General features: G+C 38.2%; 1 protein-coding gene across 1 annotated transcript in view; it reads left to right on the plus strand.

Annotated features, from left to right (window-relative positions):
- The first annotated feature begins 416 nt into the window (after positions 1–416).
- The window catches only part of SPOCK3 (SPARC (osteonectin), cwcv and kazal like domains proteoglycan 3), a 272,759-nt gene continuing 252,961 nt past the window's right edge, over positions 417–20,214 (plus strand). The window contains exons 1-2 of the mRNA XM_063458196.1: positions 417–792; positions 955–1,137. Coding sequence (XP_063314266.1) covers positions 955–1,137 — 183 coding nt within the window. The 5' untranslated portion in view covers positions 417–792. The remainder of the gene's footprint in view (positions 793–954; positions 1,138–20,214) is intronic.

Here is a 20,214-nt window from a genome sequence, read left to right on the forward strand (position 1 = left end):
AATCTATGGTTTGAATTATAAAGGTGTTGATTTTAGGGGGACTTAAAAGGCTAATGAATACACATTATAAAATAAAAATATATGATGAAGTAAAATATTTTATTTTGCCAGAGGTGATAAAAGAATTGTAAAAGAGAGCAGACTAATAATTATATGTTCTTATAAAAATGTAGACTTGCTTTCTATTGATTTTAAGGACCAATATAGAGATTGCCTATTTTCTTTGCAGGAAAAAAATGGAGTTAAGAGTTTTACATACAGGGGGAGATAAGCAGGATGATTTATTGACCTTTCAGGACTTTCAGCAGCCACACTCAAACTGCCCCCTCCCTCCTCACACAGCCTCGGTGCGGGTTCCCGAGAGATGTGCTAACACATTTTTTACAGGGAACCTACACAAATAGAATCTCACAGACAAACTTCTGTGCATATGCAATGAATGAAGTACAGTTTGTTCTGCATCTCTTTGTTTGTTTCCATCACTCCTTCACCCTGTGCCATTAAAATACCTCTACTAAAGCCACCTTCTAATAATCACTCCCTCCTCAAATTCCATTTGGTGATTGCACCCCTGGCGCCAGCTCTGAAAAGGAAAGGAGTGGGGGGGTTAGACTGAGGGAGCAGTAGGCAGGCACACACTCATACATCCAACTAAGGGGGGTGATAGAGAGAGAGAGAGAGAGAGCAGGGAGAGAGAGAGTGCTGTGCTCCAGACAGGCAGCAGCTCCTGGTAGTTGGCAGCATTGAGCTGCATTCCCAGTAGAACACACAACTCGGGCTCTCTCCATCAAGGTGAATAGACCCACCACCCATTGCCTTCCAATTGCCCCATCTGCCCCCCCTCCCTCTCCTGCACTGATACCATTATTCGACGCATAGCACTAGAGTTGAAGGTGTGCCTTTGGTCCAGGCTCTCAGTCTGAGCTCTGATCCCTTCATTTGTGTCTCCGGCAGATGATGATGATGCTCCAGGCAGCCTTGTTCTGTGTCTATGCAGCATCCTGCGTCCAGCTTCTGTCTGCATCTGCTGCCGCAACGGGCAGGTCTGAGAGAGGCAATTTCCTGGATGATAAACAATGGCTAACCACTATATCCCAGTATGACAAGGATGCCGGCCACTGGAACCGATTCCGAGACGTAAGTTTGGATTCTATCTGTAGAACATCTCTCCTTTCCCCTCATTTGCTTTGAAGTTGCAGAGCAGGAAGGATGCTGCGTCTGTTGAGTAGATGGATCGAAGCGTAGCTTGTCCTCCAGCTTCTATAGAGATAAGCTGCTTCCATCAGACATGCCTTTAGCACTTCAACTTTTCCCATTGAGATCTATGGTCCACGACCCCATGGTGCTTGCTCTTGTTTTACATCAAGTGATAAAGATCGATCTGTCTTTAACCCAGTGCCTTTAAATGATTGTACACAACGCAAGAGGATTTTTTTTTTTTTTAAATGTCTAGTACCTAGTGCTAAATATTGATCTCACTTTAACTCCTGCAGTGCAGGTAGAAGGGGGTGTATGTGTTTTATACCCACTCTGATATTGCATGTGTTGTTGCCCACTAACTATAGAAAACATTACAGAAATAGAAATAAAGTTAAGTGATTTTCTTGTATTTATTGGTTTTATGATCTTAGTAGGTTTGGGATAAATCAAATCCATTTCGAATTCTGTACATTTTTTCATGAGCAAATGAATGAGTAGTGCTAGTCTGGTCTGGTTCTATTTTGGAATTTCTTTTTGTATGCAATTGGTATTAAGGAATCAGACAGAACGTATTGACAACACTGTATCAAGGTGAGAGTCATGCACAGTAAGTGATAATTATTTCTCAAGGCTGTAACTGTGTGCAAAAAAAAAACAGAAGGATAAACTATGTCTGCATGCCTGTCCTGAGAATCAGCTGTGCTTTAATACCCTATTGATAGAAAAAGTCAGTCCCTGTTGACTCCAGATTCCAATGCAGCATTTAGAGCAATGATAGAGTTAGGTAAATGGCTAATACACTGTGAAGTCCCTGCCTGCACAGCATTCTGTATTGTAGCTGTGGTATGCAGCACATGGGTGCTATCAAGGGCAGACCATGAATTGGAACTAGGACTTATCACTTCTATACTATTTTAAGACTTCACTTTTTTCTGATTGTTGTTTATTTATCCCAAAACAAAGCTTGATGTGTAAAGGTACAGGCATTCAAGATAAAAGGCATAACAAGAGCAGATACTACAATTAGACAGACTGTGGAGATTTAAACATTTAGACAGCTGTTTTCTCAAATGGGAGAAGGGAATGTGACAAACTCTAAGTGTACTTCATCCTAACAGATATGTGTTAAGCTTTCTCAGTTGCCTTTTGTTTGATGTCCTATTTACTGGAAAGTAAACAATTATGCAAAAAGTTGGAGAGGTCAAAATTACAGACTTCACTTTGTTTGTTTTTTTATCAAAATTATATCAAATTATGTTTTGTTAGTTTTTTTAAATAGAAAACGTTCTTTAACTGATCATACTAATTCACATTTTTTTTTTAAATGATATTCAAGGGCAATATATTGTGAATAATAAAAAAAAAACACATAACAAAATAACTTATATGTTGTTTGAACAGTATATTATTACAACAAGTTCAAAAGATTTGCTCCAAGTTTAGTAGAGTTGCAAAAAATCTAAACTTCATATATTTTTTTCCCACCCTGCAAAGTTGGGCTGAAGTTTGCAAGTCAGTTGACATGGCAACACAGCTTAAAGTTTAGTGAATAAACAAATAACATTAGGTACAATTTGAACATGTTTGTGGTGAATTAAAAACAACAAAATCAATTCTAAAATAAAAAAGTTAGAAAAACAAATTTTGTTTTATATGTCAAAACTAAACTAAATTTTGTGAATTTTGCATTTTGGTTTACACCACAACTCACTGTTTAGTGAGTAGACCTCTTTCTAACAAGAAAATAGTTTTGAAGTAGCAATATCACTGCTTCTTAATATTTTATTACTACACTACTACATAACTTTGATATACTACTCAGATGGTGTATAGTTGCATCATGTTTAGTCAATAAATTGTAAATAGCATTTAAAAACTGCTCTTGCATGAAAATAGCATTATTTTTACCTTCCTTATACTTAAAAAATCCTTGCTGTTTTCATAGTAAAATATGTTGTTCTGCCTTAACATACATTTAATAAAATAAAGGTTCAGATTACAATATTCTCTGTTAATGCTATTAATTTATTATGTATAAAACACAGCAAGATTACAAAGCCCTGACCTAATCATAAATTGATAGCAAGCATGTATTGCTTTCATTTCCCTAGATATCCTAGTGAAAGCTGAAAGTAATTGCGAGTCAGTATTAATGCAGCACCTTCTTAATTCTAACACATGAAAATAAAACACTAGATGAAAATATTAACCGTTTTATAGAAAAATGAATATACACTAGCATATTTAGTCATTTTTTTAGTTCATGCCTCTCCTTAGTATACCGATTCACATATACACTCACACTTACACTCATCCAGGTAATACACATATACAGGCTACAGCAAGATCACAGTGGAACAACATTATATATCCATACATAAATACAATGGGTATTCAATTAAAACTTAACCAGGCTTCATTTGGTTTAAGACTCTGATACTAGTTAAATGACATACTGTTTGTGCAGAATGTATATTTTTCAATATTTACATAATTGTAGATATAATTTAACTGCAATATATTTGATGCAAAGTACAAATACTGTGGCTATATTTTCAGCATATTGGCTAAACAGTGTGGGACAAGGACAAAAAAACATTTCAAGAAAAAAAAAGTTTCGAAAAAATCTCTAGCTCTGTTGAATTGTGGATTGTATTCAGTTAAGCTATTGTTGCCAAAAAAAGATTCTTGGCGGTTCACAAGTCACCTCAACTCTCTCTTTAGAGAACAAATAAAAATATGTTTTAAATAGAAAAATATGTCAGACAAAACAAAGCTGTCTGATGTCATCGTCACTAATTTGTCTTTGGCACATGCCCATGATTTACTTATAGTTATGGCATGTACTGATACAAAACACATTGTATATGACACAGGAAGAGAATGTTGATGAACATAACGTGATATTATATCATGCAATTATTATGATATGAACAGAGAGAGAAAGGAAACCGCGCCCTTATTTTGATACGAACATACGTACTCAAATCCTTATGGTCGTATAATGGTAGACCTCAAAAAGAGAAATAAACAAAACAATAGTGTAACCCTGTAAATATTTTGGAAACAATAAAAAGCAGGTAAGGTAGTACACTCACATTTAGCAGAGCTAAATACAGAGCTCTGCTGTTTTAGCGCGTAGACGGAATGATCCCCGTCCTCGGATAAATATGAGGTAGTCCACGTCTTGATGGTCTCAAACAGAGAAAACAGACAGGAAAATCCACATAGTGTAGTATATACTGGTATAAATATAAATGGTAAGTGAATAGAAAATATCGTACTCACATTTACTAGAGCGTGCCTCGCTCTAGTTAATAGCGCATAGGTGGTATAATCCCCACCAAGGAATAAAGATGTAAACCAGGAGCAAAATATAATGGAGATCTCAGAGTAGTAAAAAAGTTAAGATTATAACTATTTATTATACATATAAATCAGTAAAAAACAATATATATAAAATACTCAATGAGAAAGTCCATAAAAAATCCACTTTACGCGTTTCACCTATAGAGGCTTCTTCAGAAGAAGCCTCTATAGGTGAAACGCGTAAAGTGGATTTTTTATGGACTTTCTCATTGAGTATTTTATATATATTGTTTTTTACTGATTTATATGTATAATAAATAGTTATAATCTTAACTTTTTTACTACTCTGAGATCTCCATTATATTTTGCTCCTGGTTTACATCTTTATTCCTTGGTGGGGATTATACCACCTATGCGCTATTAACTAGAGCGAGGCACGCTCTAGTAAATGTGAGTACGATATTTTCTATTCACTTACCATTTATATTTATACCAGTATATACTACACTATGTGGATTTTCCTGTCTGTTTTCTCTGTTTGAGACCATCAAGACGTGGACTACCTCATATTTATCCGAGGACGGGGATCATTCCGTCTACGCGCTAAAACAGCAGAGCTCTGTATTTAGCTCTGCTAAATGTGAGTGTACTACCTTACCTGCTTTTTATTGTTTCCAAAATATTTACAGGGTTACACTATTGTTTTGTTTATTTCTCTTTTTGAGGTCTACCATTATACGACCATAAGGATTTGAGTACGTATGTTCGTATCAAAATAAGGGCGCGGTTTCCTTTCTCTCTCTGTTCACCATTATTTTATCACAAGGTGGGGAATCCTTGTGCTGGTCACTGCTGCCCACTTTACATCACTCGTACTACTATAGCGAGCGCCTATACCTTGTTTGTTTTGTACCAATTATTATGATATACAGAGTTATGCAGTTCATTAGAACGAGGTGTATTCAATTAGCTTACTAATCAAAATGATGTAAAATGATAACCTGGCAGAGAAAACATCACTGCATTATGCAGAGTGAGTGTAGTTCTCATCTTACACACTGTAGGATACTCTATGGTTGCAATGGCAGCCTGCAGTACTCTGTATAGTACAGATAACTGGTGTTAGCCATGTAAATGTGTGTACTGTTATGTCATTACTTTCATGTGCAGATATATTTTAACATCATGATTATTTTTTTGAGAAGTTTAATTCCCCCAAAGATGCCGTCAAATTGCTTAAGCATACCCACAGTTAGAAAATATGGCCATTTTTATTTATCTGTTAACATCAACTATATGTTTCCATATTGATATTTCAGACACTGAATTTACAAAATTTAAAGGGACACTATAGTCACCGTAACAACTACAACTTTATGTAGTTTTGCTGGTGTCTATAGCCTGACCTTGCAGGCTTTTTGCTGTAAACATAGCCTTTTCAGAGAAAAGATAGTATTTACAATACAGCCGATAGGAAAGCATTTGATTGGCTGAGATAATCAACTGTGATTATGTAAGCCAAGAAGGCAAATCGGGGGCGGAGCCAAAAAAGGGGGGCCTGGGGATTAAGGGGGGCTAAATAGTGGTTTTAACACTATAAACCCTTTAGTGTTTTTTTAACGTTTAGAGATCCTTGAACTGTAATGCATGTATGAAATCGTTGTTTTGTTAATGTGCTAGCAGTTCATCCTGTAATTCACATATAAATGTGACACAAACCTAATGAAATTAAACTAATTTAGTGAGAATTCAAAGTGAATTTGAAATTTAGGTCCAAAACTGCTGAATTGAAAAAATTCTATAAGTTGGTTATGCTTGCAGTTATTATTATACATAAGAGGGGCTAGAATTGTTCAGTGCTTTATAGTACCTTTGAATTAGTACCTTGAATTGACTCCTAAAGGATACAGGAAGCCAATGTAAGGACTGACAGAGGGATGAGGTGTGAGAAAACCGACTAGAGAGGAAAATCAGTCTGGCGGCAGCATTCATTACGGACTGTAGTGGTGCAGTACAGCTTTTGGGAAGACCAATCAGGAGAGGATTACAATAATCCATGCGGGAAATTATTAGAGCATGGACAAGCTTCTTGGTAGCATCTTGCGTAAGAAAGGGGCGGATGCGGGCTCTGTTTTTTAGATGGAATCTACAGGATTTGGCAACACACTGGATGTGAGGCTCAAAGGTGAGGCCAGAATCAAGTATGACACCAAGACAGCGAGCTTGCTACTTTGGTTTAAAATTTGAAATACAATTTGAATTTTAGTGAATTTTAGTGAATAATTCTGTTCATTATTAAAGGACCACTAATGCAACTAGACTACTTCATCTCAGTTAAGTGTTTTGGGTGCAGTGCCCTTTAGCTTTCACCCTGCAATGTAAACCATTAAATTTTTCAGAAACTGCAATGCTTACATTGCGGAGTTAATCACACCTCTTCCTGGCCTAGTACAGGGGTAGGCAATCTTCGGCACTCTAGATGTTGTAGACTACATTTCCCTTGATGCTTTGCCAGCATTGCAGTTGTAAGAGCATTTTGGGAAATGTAGTGCCGAAAGTTGCCTACCCCTGGCCTAGTGAATGTCGGTCATGTGACAAAATTAAATTCAATGCTTTCATATGAGAAGCATTTCATTGGATAGTTGGGGTGCTCATCTTGCATGTCTATCCTGTCCTCATTTCTCTTCTATGAGGATAATTGGATTAGACCATTACTGAGAGAGTGTCATAGGCATAGCGGGCTGCAGCACAAAGGAAGTCTTAGTGTTTTAGAAAAGGTAAATAAAACCTTTTTTTTTTTTTTTTTATTGTATTGAGGTTGGGGGAGCCCTCTAATCTAAGGATTGACCAGTGCACTATAGCATTAGGAATGCACGGTTATTTAGTAATGTATGAATTTGCTCTTACATTTCAAAGTTTTTTTGTAAAAAAAATTGAATGGGTGAAAATATCAAATTTAGTAACTCAATACAGTACTTATGCAATAGTTGATGTTTCAGAAATTCTAAAAATTATTAAAGCTGAAGATTCTGTAGGTTTTGCAGCTACCATTTTTATTTCTAATTGCTAGTAGTGGAATATGTTAAAGTAGTAGTGGTCTTTACATACGAAGGCCAGAAAACACGACTGAATTCCCATATTTTTTACCTGAGTGAGCCATTTTGCCTCTAAATGTTTTTTTATTCAGGGATACTTTTGACAGGTTTAGTTGTGGGTCATTGTGAACTATCTTATTATTTAATTAAATTCTTTACCTTTTTAGACATGTCCAAAGATAATTGCAAGTCATCTCTTAAAACGCCATTACCAACATCCAGTTGATATATGCAATCATTTGGCATCTATCAGGGTTGTTTCGTGCTTGTATAACACAAGTATGGACAAGTTTGAGACAATTTTAGAAACTGCAATGTTTACATTGCAAGGTCCACCTCTAGTGGCTGTCATACTAACAGCAACGAGTATTGCTTCTGCAGCATTCACCGAGTAAAACTCAATCACATGATGTGGAAGAACCTACATCCGTGATGTCACAGGGGGCAAAGAGTACCGAGGATGCCTAAGCATTGGAAAAAGATAAATAAAATACTTTTTTAAAATGTATTTTTATAGAAAATTGAGGGTGTAGGACCTATATTTAAATACAGACAGAGAAACTAAAGAGTTAGGAATATAAATTTGTTTTCCAAAAACTTTTTTTTTTTTTTATGGTCCAACTATTTGTAAATAGACCTCTAATTGTTAAGAATTGCTTTCCATCACAACACATTCATTTGGTGTAAAGCAGGCTTCCCCAAATTATGGCCCTCCAGATGTTGCTGAACTACAACTCCCATGATTCTACAAATGAAATAGATACACTTAGAATCATGGAAGTTGTAGTTCAGCAACATCTGGAGGGACAGAGTTTAGGGAAGTTTGGTGTAGAGGTTAAATAACTAATATTAACGAAAGAATGAAACATGTACCAAAAGCCCTGGCTTATAAGTATGTTGTTCCTTAGAAAAGCTGTTTTAGAAAACAGAATACGTTTATGGATCTACTTGTACAATATAGCTTTTCATGTAAGAAAATAGATAATACAAATGTATTACTTGCATGTAATATAATGATATTCATACAACAAAAAAAGTCCTGCACTCCCACTACCCCTGGGTGGCAGAAATGATGATAGTACACATCACCCAATACATACAATAAAAACCAAAGAAAAATGTTACTTGTGCACTATTTCTAATCCCTATGCATATTTAAATATTCTGTTGGCGCTATATAAATGGCAATAATAATAATAATAAAATAAAATAAAACCTCCATTTATTTGAATATGCATAGTGATATTCATGTTTAAAAACACCTGTGATAATCCCATTATTAAAAAGATAAAAAAAATAAGAAAAACAAAACAATATGATGTTAGAAATTCTTTTGCTTCTGGAAATTAAAGGTCAGATTATTTTTATTGCCGAATTATGTCCTAATCCAAGTTGGTATGGTACATTTTACTCTTCTTTAAAGATTTGCAGAACACATTTTCAGCAAACCTACTGGACATTTTAGTGATATTGTCTGAAAACAAAAGGCAGAAAGTTGATCGTATGTAAACATGACTTTTAATTTTCCATTATAGTTCTAATACTTGGTAATGGCCAATGCCTTCTATGTTTGGAGGGCAAGATCTCTTGTTATCAAAGTTTCCAGTAGACTTGTAAATTCAGTTTCAAACAGTTTGTGATTATTCTGAATTTTGAGAGATCAGCAGGTCATCCGAAGTCTGTAAGTCTAAAACAGCATATGGAAAAATCACAAAGTAAATTAAACAAAGGCAATGAATAAACAGTTTTGTTTGTTTAGCAATTAACAGGTTTGACAGGGTGGTATCATAAAGCATGCTATCTGTTTATATAGGTAACATATTAACATAATTAGTAATAACGGGTGTAAATTAAGGATTTTCATTGGCTTCCATTGGTACTTCTTGTTTTATCTATATAAACAGGTACTATGCATTATGAAACCACACTTGTGATAAAACCCCAAGGTGAAACAGGCAAAGTGTTGTTTTACCTTTTATTTGGATTGTTTTGTATATAATTTTTTTTATTGTTTTGTCTGTTTATTATAATAAAGTTAATACCTTTTAAAGTTAATTTACTTTGAATGTATTTTGGATTGCATTTTGCACTATTTTGGCTTCTTGGCTTCATATATCCCTGGTGGTGATTGTACCACCAAAGCTCTTCAATACTAGAGTAGGTCAATGCTCTTTTCCATGTAAGTAGATTAACTACTTGTCACGGTAATATACCCCAACACGCAGGAATAGTTCACAGTCAAGAGACAAGAAACAGAGTTCGTCTACCGGACCTTAGAATGGCCGGACTAGGACGAGAGAAAGACAGAGTCAGAACAAGCCGAGGTCAAGGGAACTGAGAGACAGCGTAACGTAGAACAAGCCGAGGACTGGTACACAGAGGACAAAACAGCGGATAAGCAAGCAAGGATAAGGAGAGAGCGGAGTCAGGAACAAAGCCAAGGTCAAGCACCAAAAAACCAACTGAACGATACAAGCACTAAAGGGAACTGGACAGAAACCACGATAGGGCAAGGAGCAAGGGGAAACAGGTGAGTATAAAAACCCTAAGGTTCACTTTGATTGGCTCCTGTCATATCCACGCCCCCAAAACGTGAGTGAATGGGGAATGTGGCCTGACAGGGGCCAATGGGAGACTGATTCTAATTTAGTCTCCCACTGTCCCTTTAAGAGCGCGCCCGAGACGCGCGGCGCGCTCTTAGTGTCGGGCGGGACATGTGACCGCTTCTCGCGGTCACTGCCCGCCTGACTGATCCCATCGTTGGCTGAGCCGCGCGCGGCTCGTGCAGGAGCAGGACCGCGCGCGGCGAGAAGGGAGGACCCCGGCCGGCCCCTGGAGAGGGTAAGTACCGCTACAGTACCCCCCCCTGAAGACACGCCCACCGGGCGGGGAGGAGCAGGCCTGGCAGGAAAACGAGCGTGGAAAGAACGCACAAGGCGAGGAGCGTGAACAGCGTCAGCGGAAATCCAACTGCGTTCCTCAGGCCCATAGCCCTTCCAATGTACCAGATATTGGAGGCGACCCCGAAGCAAGCGAGAGTCAATTACAGCCGCCACTTCAAACTCCTCATGGCCCTCCACCGAAACCGGAGGAGGAGGGGGGATATGCCGAGTAAAACGGTTGCACAGGAGGGGTTTTAACAAGGAGGTATGAAACACGTTAGGAATGCGTAGATTTTTTGGAAGATCCAATGCATACGAGACAGGATTAACCACATGTAAGATACGAAAAGGACCAATAAAACGAGGGGCCAACTTCATAGAAGGCACACGAAGACGAATATTGCGAGTAGAAAGCTAAACCCGGTCTCCCACCGCATAGGATGGAGCCGCCCTGCGATGCTTGTCAGCGTGAACCTTCTGGCGAGCAGCTGAGGCCACCAAAGAACACTGAACCTGCTCCCAAGTATTACGTAGACTAGCCAAATGTTCGTCCAGAGCTGGCATGCCCTGTAAGGAGAATGCAGCTGGAAGAACCACGGGATGCCGGCCATAAACAACGTAAAAAGGGCTGTTACCGGAGGATTCATGAGCAGCATTATTACGAGCAAACTCAGCCCAAGGAAGCAGGTCAGCCCAATTGTTCTGATGGTGGGACACGAAACAGCGAAGATACTGCTCCAGAGATTGGTTGGCACGTTCAGCAGCTCCATTAGACTGGGGGTGGTAGGCTGAAGAAAACGAGAGGGAGATACCCATCTCTGCACAAAACGCTCTCCAGAATCTGGAAATAAACTGGCTACCCCTATCGGACACGATCGAAGTGGGAATACCATGCAACCGAAACACCTCCCCGGCAAAGATAGAGGCAAGTTCCTTGGATGATGGCAATTTGACAAGAGACACAAAATGAGCCATCTTAGAAAAACGATCCACAATCATCAGGATGACCGTTTTACCATTAGAGGGAGGTAATTCAACAATAAAATCCATGGATATATTGGACCATGGCCTCTCGGGTATGGGCAACGGATGCAACAACCCACAAGGAACTCTGTGGGAGGACTTCATACTGGCACAAGTGCTACAGGCATTAACGTAATCGGTGACGTCCTTGCGCAAGGAAGCCCACCAGAAATATCTAGAAACTGCTGAGACTGTCTTAGAAATACCAGGGTGTCCAGCAGTTCTAGTGTCATGATATAATGACAAGATGTCTCGTCTCTCTGGTATATCAACGAATAGCTTATCAGCAGGCCTCTCCTCAGGAGCCAAGTTTTGTTTAGCCTGAATAGTCTGTAAGAGAGAAGACGAAATAGAAAGAACAGTAGTCGCTATTATTCTGTCAGGCGGAATGACAGGGGTAACATCGACCTCGAGTTTGTCAGTAGTCTCGAATTGCCTGGACAGAGCGTCAGCTTTAGTATTACGATCACCCGGTCTGTAAGTGATTATGTAATTAAAACGAGACAAAAACAGAGACCACCTGGCCTGCCTAGAAGACAATCTTTTTGCTTCACTAAGGTATGAGAGGTTTTTGTGATCCGTTAAAATGAGGATAGGATCCCTGGTACCCTCTAGCAGATGTCTCCATTCCTTGAGCGCCAAAATGATAGCAAGGAGTTCACGATTGCCTACATCATAATTCCTCTCTGCTTTGGACATCTGTCTGGAAAAGAAGCCACAAGGGTGTAACGGCTTTTCAGGTGAATCTCTTTGAGACAAGATAGCACCTACCCCTATCTCAGAAGCATCAACCTCAAGAATAAAGGGCAGTGAAGGGACAGGATGCTGTAAAACAGGAGCAGAGGCAAATGTAGCTTTCAAGAATTCAAAGGCCTCGAGTGCTTCTGGTTTCCAGACATGAGTATTACCATCCTTCTTGGTCATTCTGGTTATAGGCGCTACAATGGCAGAAAACCCTTTAATAAAACGCCTATAATAATTAGAGAACCCCAGAAAACGCTGAATGGCTTTCAAACCCTGGGGCAGAGGCCATTCCATAATGGCAGACAGTTTCTTGGGATCCATACGAAAACCCTTGGCAGAGATTATATAACCCAAGAATTGGACTTCAGATTGATCAAATGAACATTTTTCGAGTTTGCAATAGAGACCGTTAACCAGAAGAGTTCTCAACACTAATTTAACATGCATGTGATGAGTCTGTAAATCATTAGAATAAATTAATATGTCGTCCAAGTATACTATAACGAATGTATGTATAAATTGACGTAGGACATCATTAATAAATTCTTGAAAAACTGCTGGGGCGTTACAAAGACCAAAGGGCATCACAGTGTACTCGTAGTGGCCACTCCTGGTATTGAAAGCAGTCTTCCACTCGTGATCCTTTTTGATACGTATGAGGTTGTAAGCACCCCTAAGGTCCAATTTAGTAAAAACTGTGGCCTGTTTAAGCCTATCAAAAAGTTCTGTGATCAAAGGTATGGGATACGCATTTTTGACGGTGATTTTATTAAGGCCCCTATAGTCAATACAAGGCCTTAATTCGCCATCTTTCTTAGACACAAAGAAGAACCCAGCCCCTGCCGGGGAAGAGGATCTTCTTATAAATCCCTTCTCTAGAGATTCCTTGATATATTCCTCCATAACCAGATTCTCCTGAGGAGATAAAGGATATATTCTCCCTTTGGGAGGCATCGTACCAGGTAATAAATTAATAGCACAATCGTAAGGCCTGTGAGGTGGCAATCTTTCAGCCTCCCTTTTATCAAAAACAGATTTAAGAGACAGGTACTGAGAGGGTATGATCGTAGGCACGGGAGGAATATGAGTAGAATTCAAAGGGGTGACTTTAACAACACAAGACTCTTGGCAAGAATCACTCCAAGAAACTATTTGTCCTGACTCCCAATCAATGGTGGGATTATGAGTACGTAACCAAGGATACCCTAACACGAGGTGAGAGGAAGGAGAAGTAATGATCTGAAACCGAATGGTCTCAGAGTGTAACACCCCTGTAGACATATGTAGGGGAACAGTCTCATGTGTGATAATAGGAGAGCATAATGGTCTACCATCTATGGCCTCAACGGCCAAGGGTGTCTCCTTCTCTCTGGTGGGTATGTTATTCTCCTTGACAAAACTGGAATCAATAAAGTTTTCGGCCGCTCCGGAATCAACCAGGGCTAGTATATTCCCTGCTATGCAGTTACTATCAAGGTGCAGGGAAACAGGAAGAAGTAACTTATTAAGAGGCAAATGTGAGGACTGTGATGTCACACCCAAGGCCAGTCCTCTATACGGTCTTAGGTGCGATAGTTTCCCGGACGCACGGGACATTCTTGTCTCATATGACCCCTCCTACCACAATAAAGACAAAGTCCCTCCTTTCTCCTATAAAGCTTTTCAGCGTCGGTAAGTTTAGCAACCCCTAACTGCATAGGTTCCTCCTCAGAACCTTTAGATCCCTCGGGAGTCTCAGCTCTAGGGGAGTTAAAGGGAACAAAATGTCTATTTCTGGACCTGGTATATAACCTGTCACGGATCCTGTTATCTATATCGATAAGATAGTCAATCAGGTCCTCCAGGGGTACAGGGAGGTCCTTAGCTGCTACCTCATCTAAGATAGTATCAGACAGACCTTCCATAAAGGCAGTAGTAAGGCCATTATTAGTCCAATCTACCTGTGAGGCAAGGGTCCGGAACTGAATAGCATAATCGGCTACAGATTTAGATCCTTGCTTTATTCTCATTAATGCCCTGGCGGCATTTTTTGACCTTTTAGTCGTGTCAAATGTTCTACGGAACGCTGTGAGGAAGCTATTAAAGTCGTGTACCATAGGCCCATTAGCCTCCCAAATAGGATTTGCCCATTCTAGTGCCTTATCCGTAAGCTGGTGCATAAGAAAACCCACCTTAGATCTGTCAGTGGGAAATGAACGTGGGTACATTTCGAAGTGGAATTCCACTTGATTAAGGAATCCCCTACATGTCTTAGCGTCCCCTCCATACCTAGGTGGCGGGTTTAGATGTGCAGAAGCATTAGACATATTAGCTGTGTCCGGTATAGGGTTTACAGGAGGCGTAGGTACAGGTACCGGAACAGATCTGGATAACAGTGTCTGGATGGCTTGAGCCATTTGATCCATACGGTGATCCTGTTCTGCGAATCTAGCCTCATGAGTGGCCATCTGTTGACCTAAACCTGCGGGGTCCATGGCCCTATCGTAATGTCACGGTAATATACCCCAACACGCAGGAATAGTTCACAGTCAAGAGACAAGAAACAGAGTTCGTCTACCGGACCTTAGAATGGCCGGACTAGGACGAGAGAAAGACAGAGTCAGAACAAGCCGAGGTCAAGGGAACTGAGAGACAGCGTAACGTAGAACAAGCCGAGGACTGGTACACAGAGGACAAAACAGCGGATAAGCAAGCAAGGATAAGGAGAGAGCGGAGTCAGGAACAAAGCCAAGGTCAAGCACCAAAAAACCAACTGAACGATACAAGCACTAAAGGGAACTGGACAGAAACCACGATAGGGCAAGGAGCAAGGGGAAACAGGTGAGTATAAAAACCCTAAGGTTCACTTTGATTGGCTCCTGTCATATCCACGCCCCCAAAACGTGAGTGAATGGGGAATGTGGCCTGACAGGGGCCAATGGGAGACTGATTCTAATTTAGTCTCCCACTGTCCCTTTAAGAGCGCGCCCGAGACGCGCGGCGCGCTCTTAGTGTCGGGCGGGACATGTGACCGCTTCTCGCGGTCACTGCCCGCCTGACTGATCCCATCGTTGGCTGAGCCGCGCGCGGCTCGTGCAGGAGCAGGACCGCGCGCGGCGAGAAGGGAGGACCCCGGCCGGCCCCTGGAGAGGGTAAGTACCGCTACACTACTTTTGCCTTATGCACATCCACTTTAGTATGCATGCGGTACTATTGGATATTTCTACTCTTGTTTTAACATTTCTGACTTCTTGGAAAATTTACCATCACCACTGCTGAACACATATGCTGAGATGGGGATTATACCATCTACTCCATCTACTCCTATTACACCAGAGCTATTCGAAGCTCTACAAATTGTGAATGTGTTTTTGCTACAGCATATTATTCAATTTATTTTAGAATATGCTGCACTATTATCACGTTTTGTTTTATCTTTTTCTTGAAATATTTGACATTGTTTAATGAGAAAAAAAGATCCTGCTAACAGATTTCACAGTTATACTTTCTCTTACAGTATAAGACAATTTAAGAGGAATATGTGTCTTACCATCTGTCCTGAATTGGACAAGATATTCCCAATTTTGAATCTCTGTCCTGATATCCTAGGTCAAAAAGGTTTCGCTACATCAGAGACAAGTTATAAAAATGCATAAACACTGCATTATACTAATTAGGTGTATTTTGTCCATACAAGATTACTTCACTGATTCTGAACATGTGTACACATGTGTAGCAAACACCTATTTATTTTGATTTTGTGCCATTGGTGACAAAATTGCATTCTTACAGTAATATGTAGTATCAATAACAGGATATGCAAAGTGCTTTTTACAAGAAATAAGTTTATTAAGGTAGGATAAACCTAAATATGTGATGTTTTGGCCCATAGGGGCTTTAGTCATGTATACAGGAAAAAACAATGTTTTCACAATAAATATAGACTTTTCAGCAGTCATTGGTTCTAATTATGCAATCAAATGATATACCAGCAAAATAACATTTATTGGTCAGACAAAGTAATTTGCTATCTTTTGTGTACAATTGATGACAGTACGGAAAATGAGAGAATAGTTTGATCTGCTTGACCTCTTAGTTTTATGGCAGTCGATATAGCTTGTGGATTTATTTGCAAAACCCGATGTTTAAAGAAAAGTTTTTTTATGAGTTATGTTTTTGTTTGTTTGTTTTTAAAATACAACACAGTTGATAACTAATAAGTAATTTCAGATGTGAGCAGGTGGTTAGATTGTTAGCAAGTAATTGGTGGTGATATTATAAAGACAGGGGTCAATAAATTAAAGCAAAGTAAGGGTTAGAAAAAGAGAGAAAAGGTCTGTCCCTGTGTAATGTAGATGAAAATCGGTAAAATCCTTTATTAAATAAATCTACAAACACACACTTATAGTTACTAGATCATTAGTCACTGCTGCCACAATAATGGATAACTGAGGCAGAAAAGATGACTCAAACTAAAAATACTAAGTGAGGAATATGTACAAACGGGAAGTGAGTGAACAAAAAATAAAATGAATGGACAAAAACAGGGCAAAAACCACAGTAGGAGGTGAAATAGATACGTCCCCAAAATGGTAGCTGTACAATGCACATTATACAATTGCAATAAGATAGCAAGAATGTAATGTATCGGTGCAGTGTAACAAAATCTATTAAAGTGCAAAAAATAGATACAATATATACAGCACACCAGATAATGTCCTAATATATGTAGGGCTAGTATAACCTACTGTATGATAGCAGAAAGATATTAATATAAATGAGAACAGCTGTCTTGGTTAATACCCCTAAAAACAGAGACCAGATCTAGTACCCTCCTTTGGAAATCCCACTCAAAAGATGGAGTACATAGGGGTTCCAAGCTATGTAGCGGAAAAAATAGCCCTTAGTTAGCACACTAATCGTAGAGAAATGAGAGTAATATATATAATATAGGTAGAGGTCCTAAACTGTGCCTTCAAGGGAACCTGTCTCTAGTAAGTGAATGTATAGACTGACTACCTACATTAAGAGCTAATGCCCTAATCTGTGCCTTCGTGGGCACCTAACAATACTGGTCACAGAGCTAAACTGGTACGCTAGATGTGGTCTAATAGTCTATTATAATAGATCTAATGTACAAGTCCGGAGGTCCTGGGTGTAGCAATAATAGCTGCAAAAATAAGAGTGTAAAATGGCACGGAGGTTGCAAGAGATAACACCGAACAGGACCAAATATCAAGGGCTTACATATTCCTGTACATATTCCTCACTTAGTATTTTTAGTTTGAGTCATCTTTTCTGCCTAAGTTATCCATTATTGTGGCAGCAGTGACTAATGATCTAGTAACTATAAGTGTGTGTTTGTAGATTTATTTAATAAAGGATTTTACCGATTGTCTTCTACATTACACAGGGACAGACCTTTTCTATCTTTTTCTTGCATTTATTAACCTAGGGTTATCCCCTTATCTGTTCCTATAAATTCTCTATCTTACATCTATATAGGGCCCACTCTCTAACAAAGTAAGGGTTAGAACTAGAGGAATGGTAGGCAAATGTAAACTAAAACATTTTATCTTACAGTAAGAAGAAAAATAGTGTTGCACCTTTGAAACTCAGTTCTAGTTTTACATTAGGGCTTGACAAACACATTCTGATAGAACAAACACCAAGATAATTTTGCAGGTGGGAAGAAGGGAAAAATATTGAAATCGTATCTCACTGTTAGCTATTGGCCTTAGTTAATACATTCTAGAGACATTTTTGACATTTTGATTCATGTAATTTCAATTGTTTAGGTGTATAAACCAGCAAGTAAGCACAGCCTCGTTATGCTATATATCGATTTTTTTTTTTATTAGATTGATCGTGATGACGTTAGTTGAAACAGTGAATGCACAAATATACTTAAAGGTCTGTGGGAAATTAACAAAAGTTAACAAAGTTTTTTTTGTTTTTATATATATATATATATATACACAAATATTTCCCTAGTCACACAATTGCAAGTTATTACTTTTGTTTTTGCTTAATTTATTTATTTTTCATGCCATAGTTATCATCTTCAAATTTGGTTGTGTTTTGAAAGAGACTCTACTGATTTTCTACTCTTCCATTAGAATACATTTTCTAATATTTGCTATAACAATACTTCACCGGACATAACTGTTAGACTATTTCAATTATACTGGTTACTGGTTAGATAAAGGTTTTAAATGAACTACATATGTAAAGAAAAGTAAAACTATAGTTTTTGCAAGAGTGTATTGGTTAATTGTATATAGAACAGGTGGTTTGCAAGCGGGAATGGACAGACATATTTAAGAATAAATAGCATAGGAAGATAAATCTAAAGCAATAAGAGTTTAGAAGGTGAGAATGAATACCTCCATGTATTTATCCAAGGAGTTACAAGTGGGAATCTATGGGGGCATAGTTTTCCTTATTGAATAGTTAAAATGTTGTCTAGCCTCTTTCCAACTTGATAATAAATATCTAATTTTCGGCACTGATGGTCTTACAATACCTTCTTTCATTGAGGACTGTCCTGTGTATAGTCCGTCTGAATTTCGTTAGTTATTTGACTCACAGACCAAGTGAGAAAAAGTAACCAATAGAGTGAAAAAGAGGAGCATTAAAAAAAAAATCTGTGTATGTGTATTTACCTATTTATTAAATATATAATATATGGATATAGAATTTTTCTACTGTTCTTGTTTTTGTCCCCCTCTATTCTTTACTTTGTACTTTCTATGATTAAAATTAACATTTAGTGGCTGTCACTAGCCATCAATCATCTTTTTTGTCACCATACAGTCAAATCCTGAATCACAAATTAAAGCGAATTTGCTCATCCAACGCGCATTTCTTTTGGTTTGTGATTTGGCTACATTTTGGCTCACAGTTCAAGAATTCAGATGATCACCCAATCGGCTCAACCTCATACAAATTGCAATTTTGGAAGAAAAAAAGTCAAGAGATTACCAGAAAATGGTAACAATAATACTATATAGAACAACAAGTATTAGAAGAAGTAATATGGGTAATAACTAAACTGGGATACTACAAAGATAGACAGGAGGCATACTAATGTACCCTAGGGATGGAGAGCAGAAACCAAAAGGCAATTATCATGTGACTAATGTTTTTTTTATTATTATTTTAATATATGGAATGCTTACATGTTTATTATGTGTTTTATTTCAATTCCAATTATTCCAATCCATTCTTCATACAAACTGCGTTAAATAAATAAGTGTAAGAATTGGTAACTTACTGCTTTACCCTCAGTGCTAAATTATACAGAACTGGTATGATTAAATTGAAAGTTAAGAAATTGAATCATTAAATGCTAAAGATAACATTGCTGAATTGTTCCACTTAAATTTAGTCTCATAGTAAAGGAAATTTACCTGAGTTTGGAAGACAGCCATACGGGCTGTGTGCACATTATATAATACTCCATTGAATGATTGTTTTGACAGAAAAGAATTAAGAAATAATTGCAACCAGGCAAAGAAAACGGACATAGAGGTCTCTGATTCCACATGGAGTATCACTTTAACTTCTAACTGGTGTTTTCTATTTAGAAGAATAAAGGATCTTGTTAACTATATTTAAATATTCCATTATGTAAGGGTACATTATATTTTATTCTTTTTTGTAACTTGTCTTTTGTAATGTATTTTTTTTTCTCTACTAGTAATTCAATAAAGATCAATATTGCCGTCATGTTCACCTATTAAGAATCCATGATGTTCTAGGCTAATACAATGCAAGTGTTCTCTTCTCATGGCTTGCCTCGGACATCGACTGTCTAAACAGCTTATGCTAGTCATAGTTCTCTATTTAGAAGTGAGTTCATTGTTGTGAGTTATAATGCTGTTTTTCATTTTTATCTGCATTTAGCAAATAAATGAGACATATCCTAATTACTACAGGAAGAGAAAACAGCCAAAATAAGTAAGGATTAAAAGCCTGTC

The sequence above is a fragment of the Pelobates fuscus genome, chromosome 6 (assembly GCF_036172605.1).
Source record: "Pelobates fuscus isolate aPelFus1 chromosome 6, aPelFus1.pri, whole genome shotgun sequence".
NCBI classification, from domain to species: domain Eukaryota; kingdom Metazoa; phylum Chordata; class Amphibia; order Anura; family Pelobatidae; genus Pelobates; species Pelobates fuscus.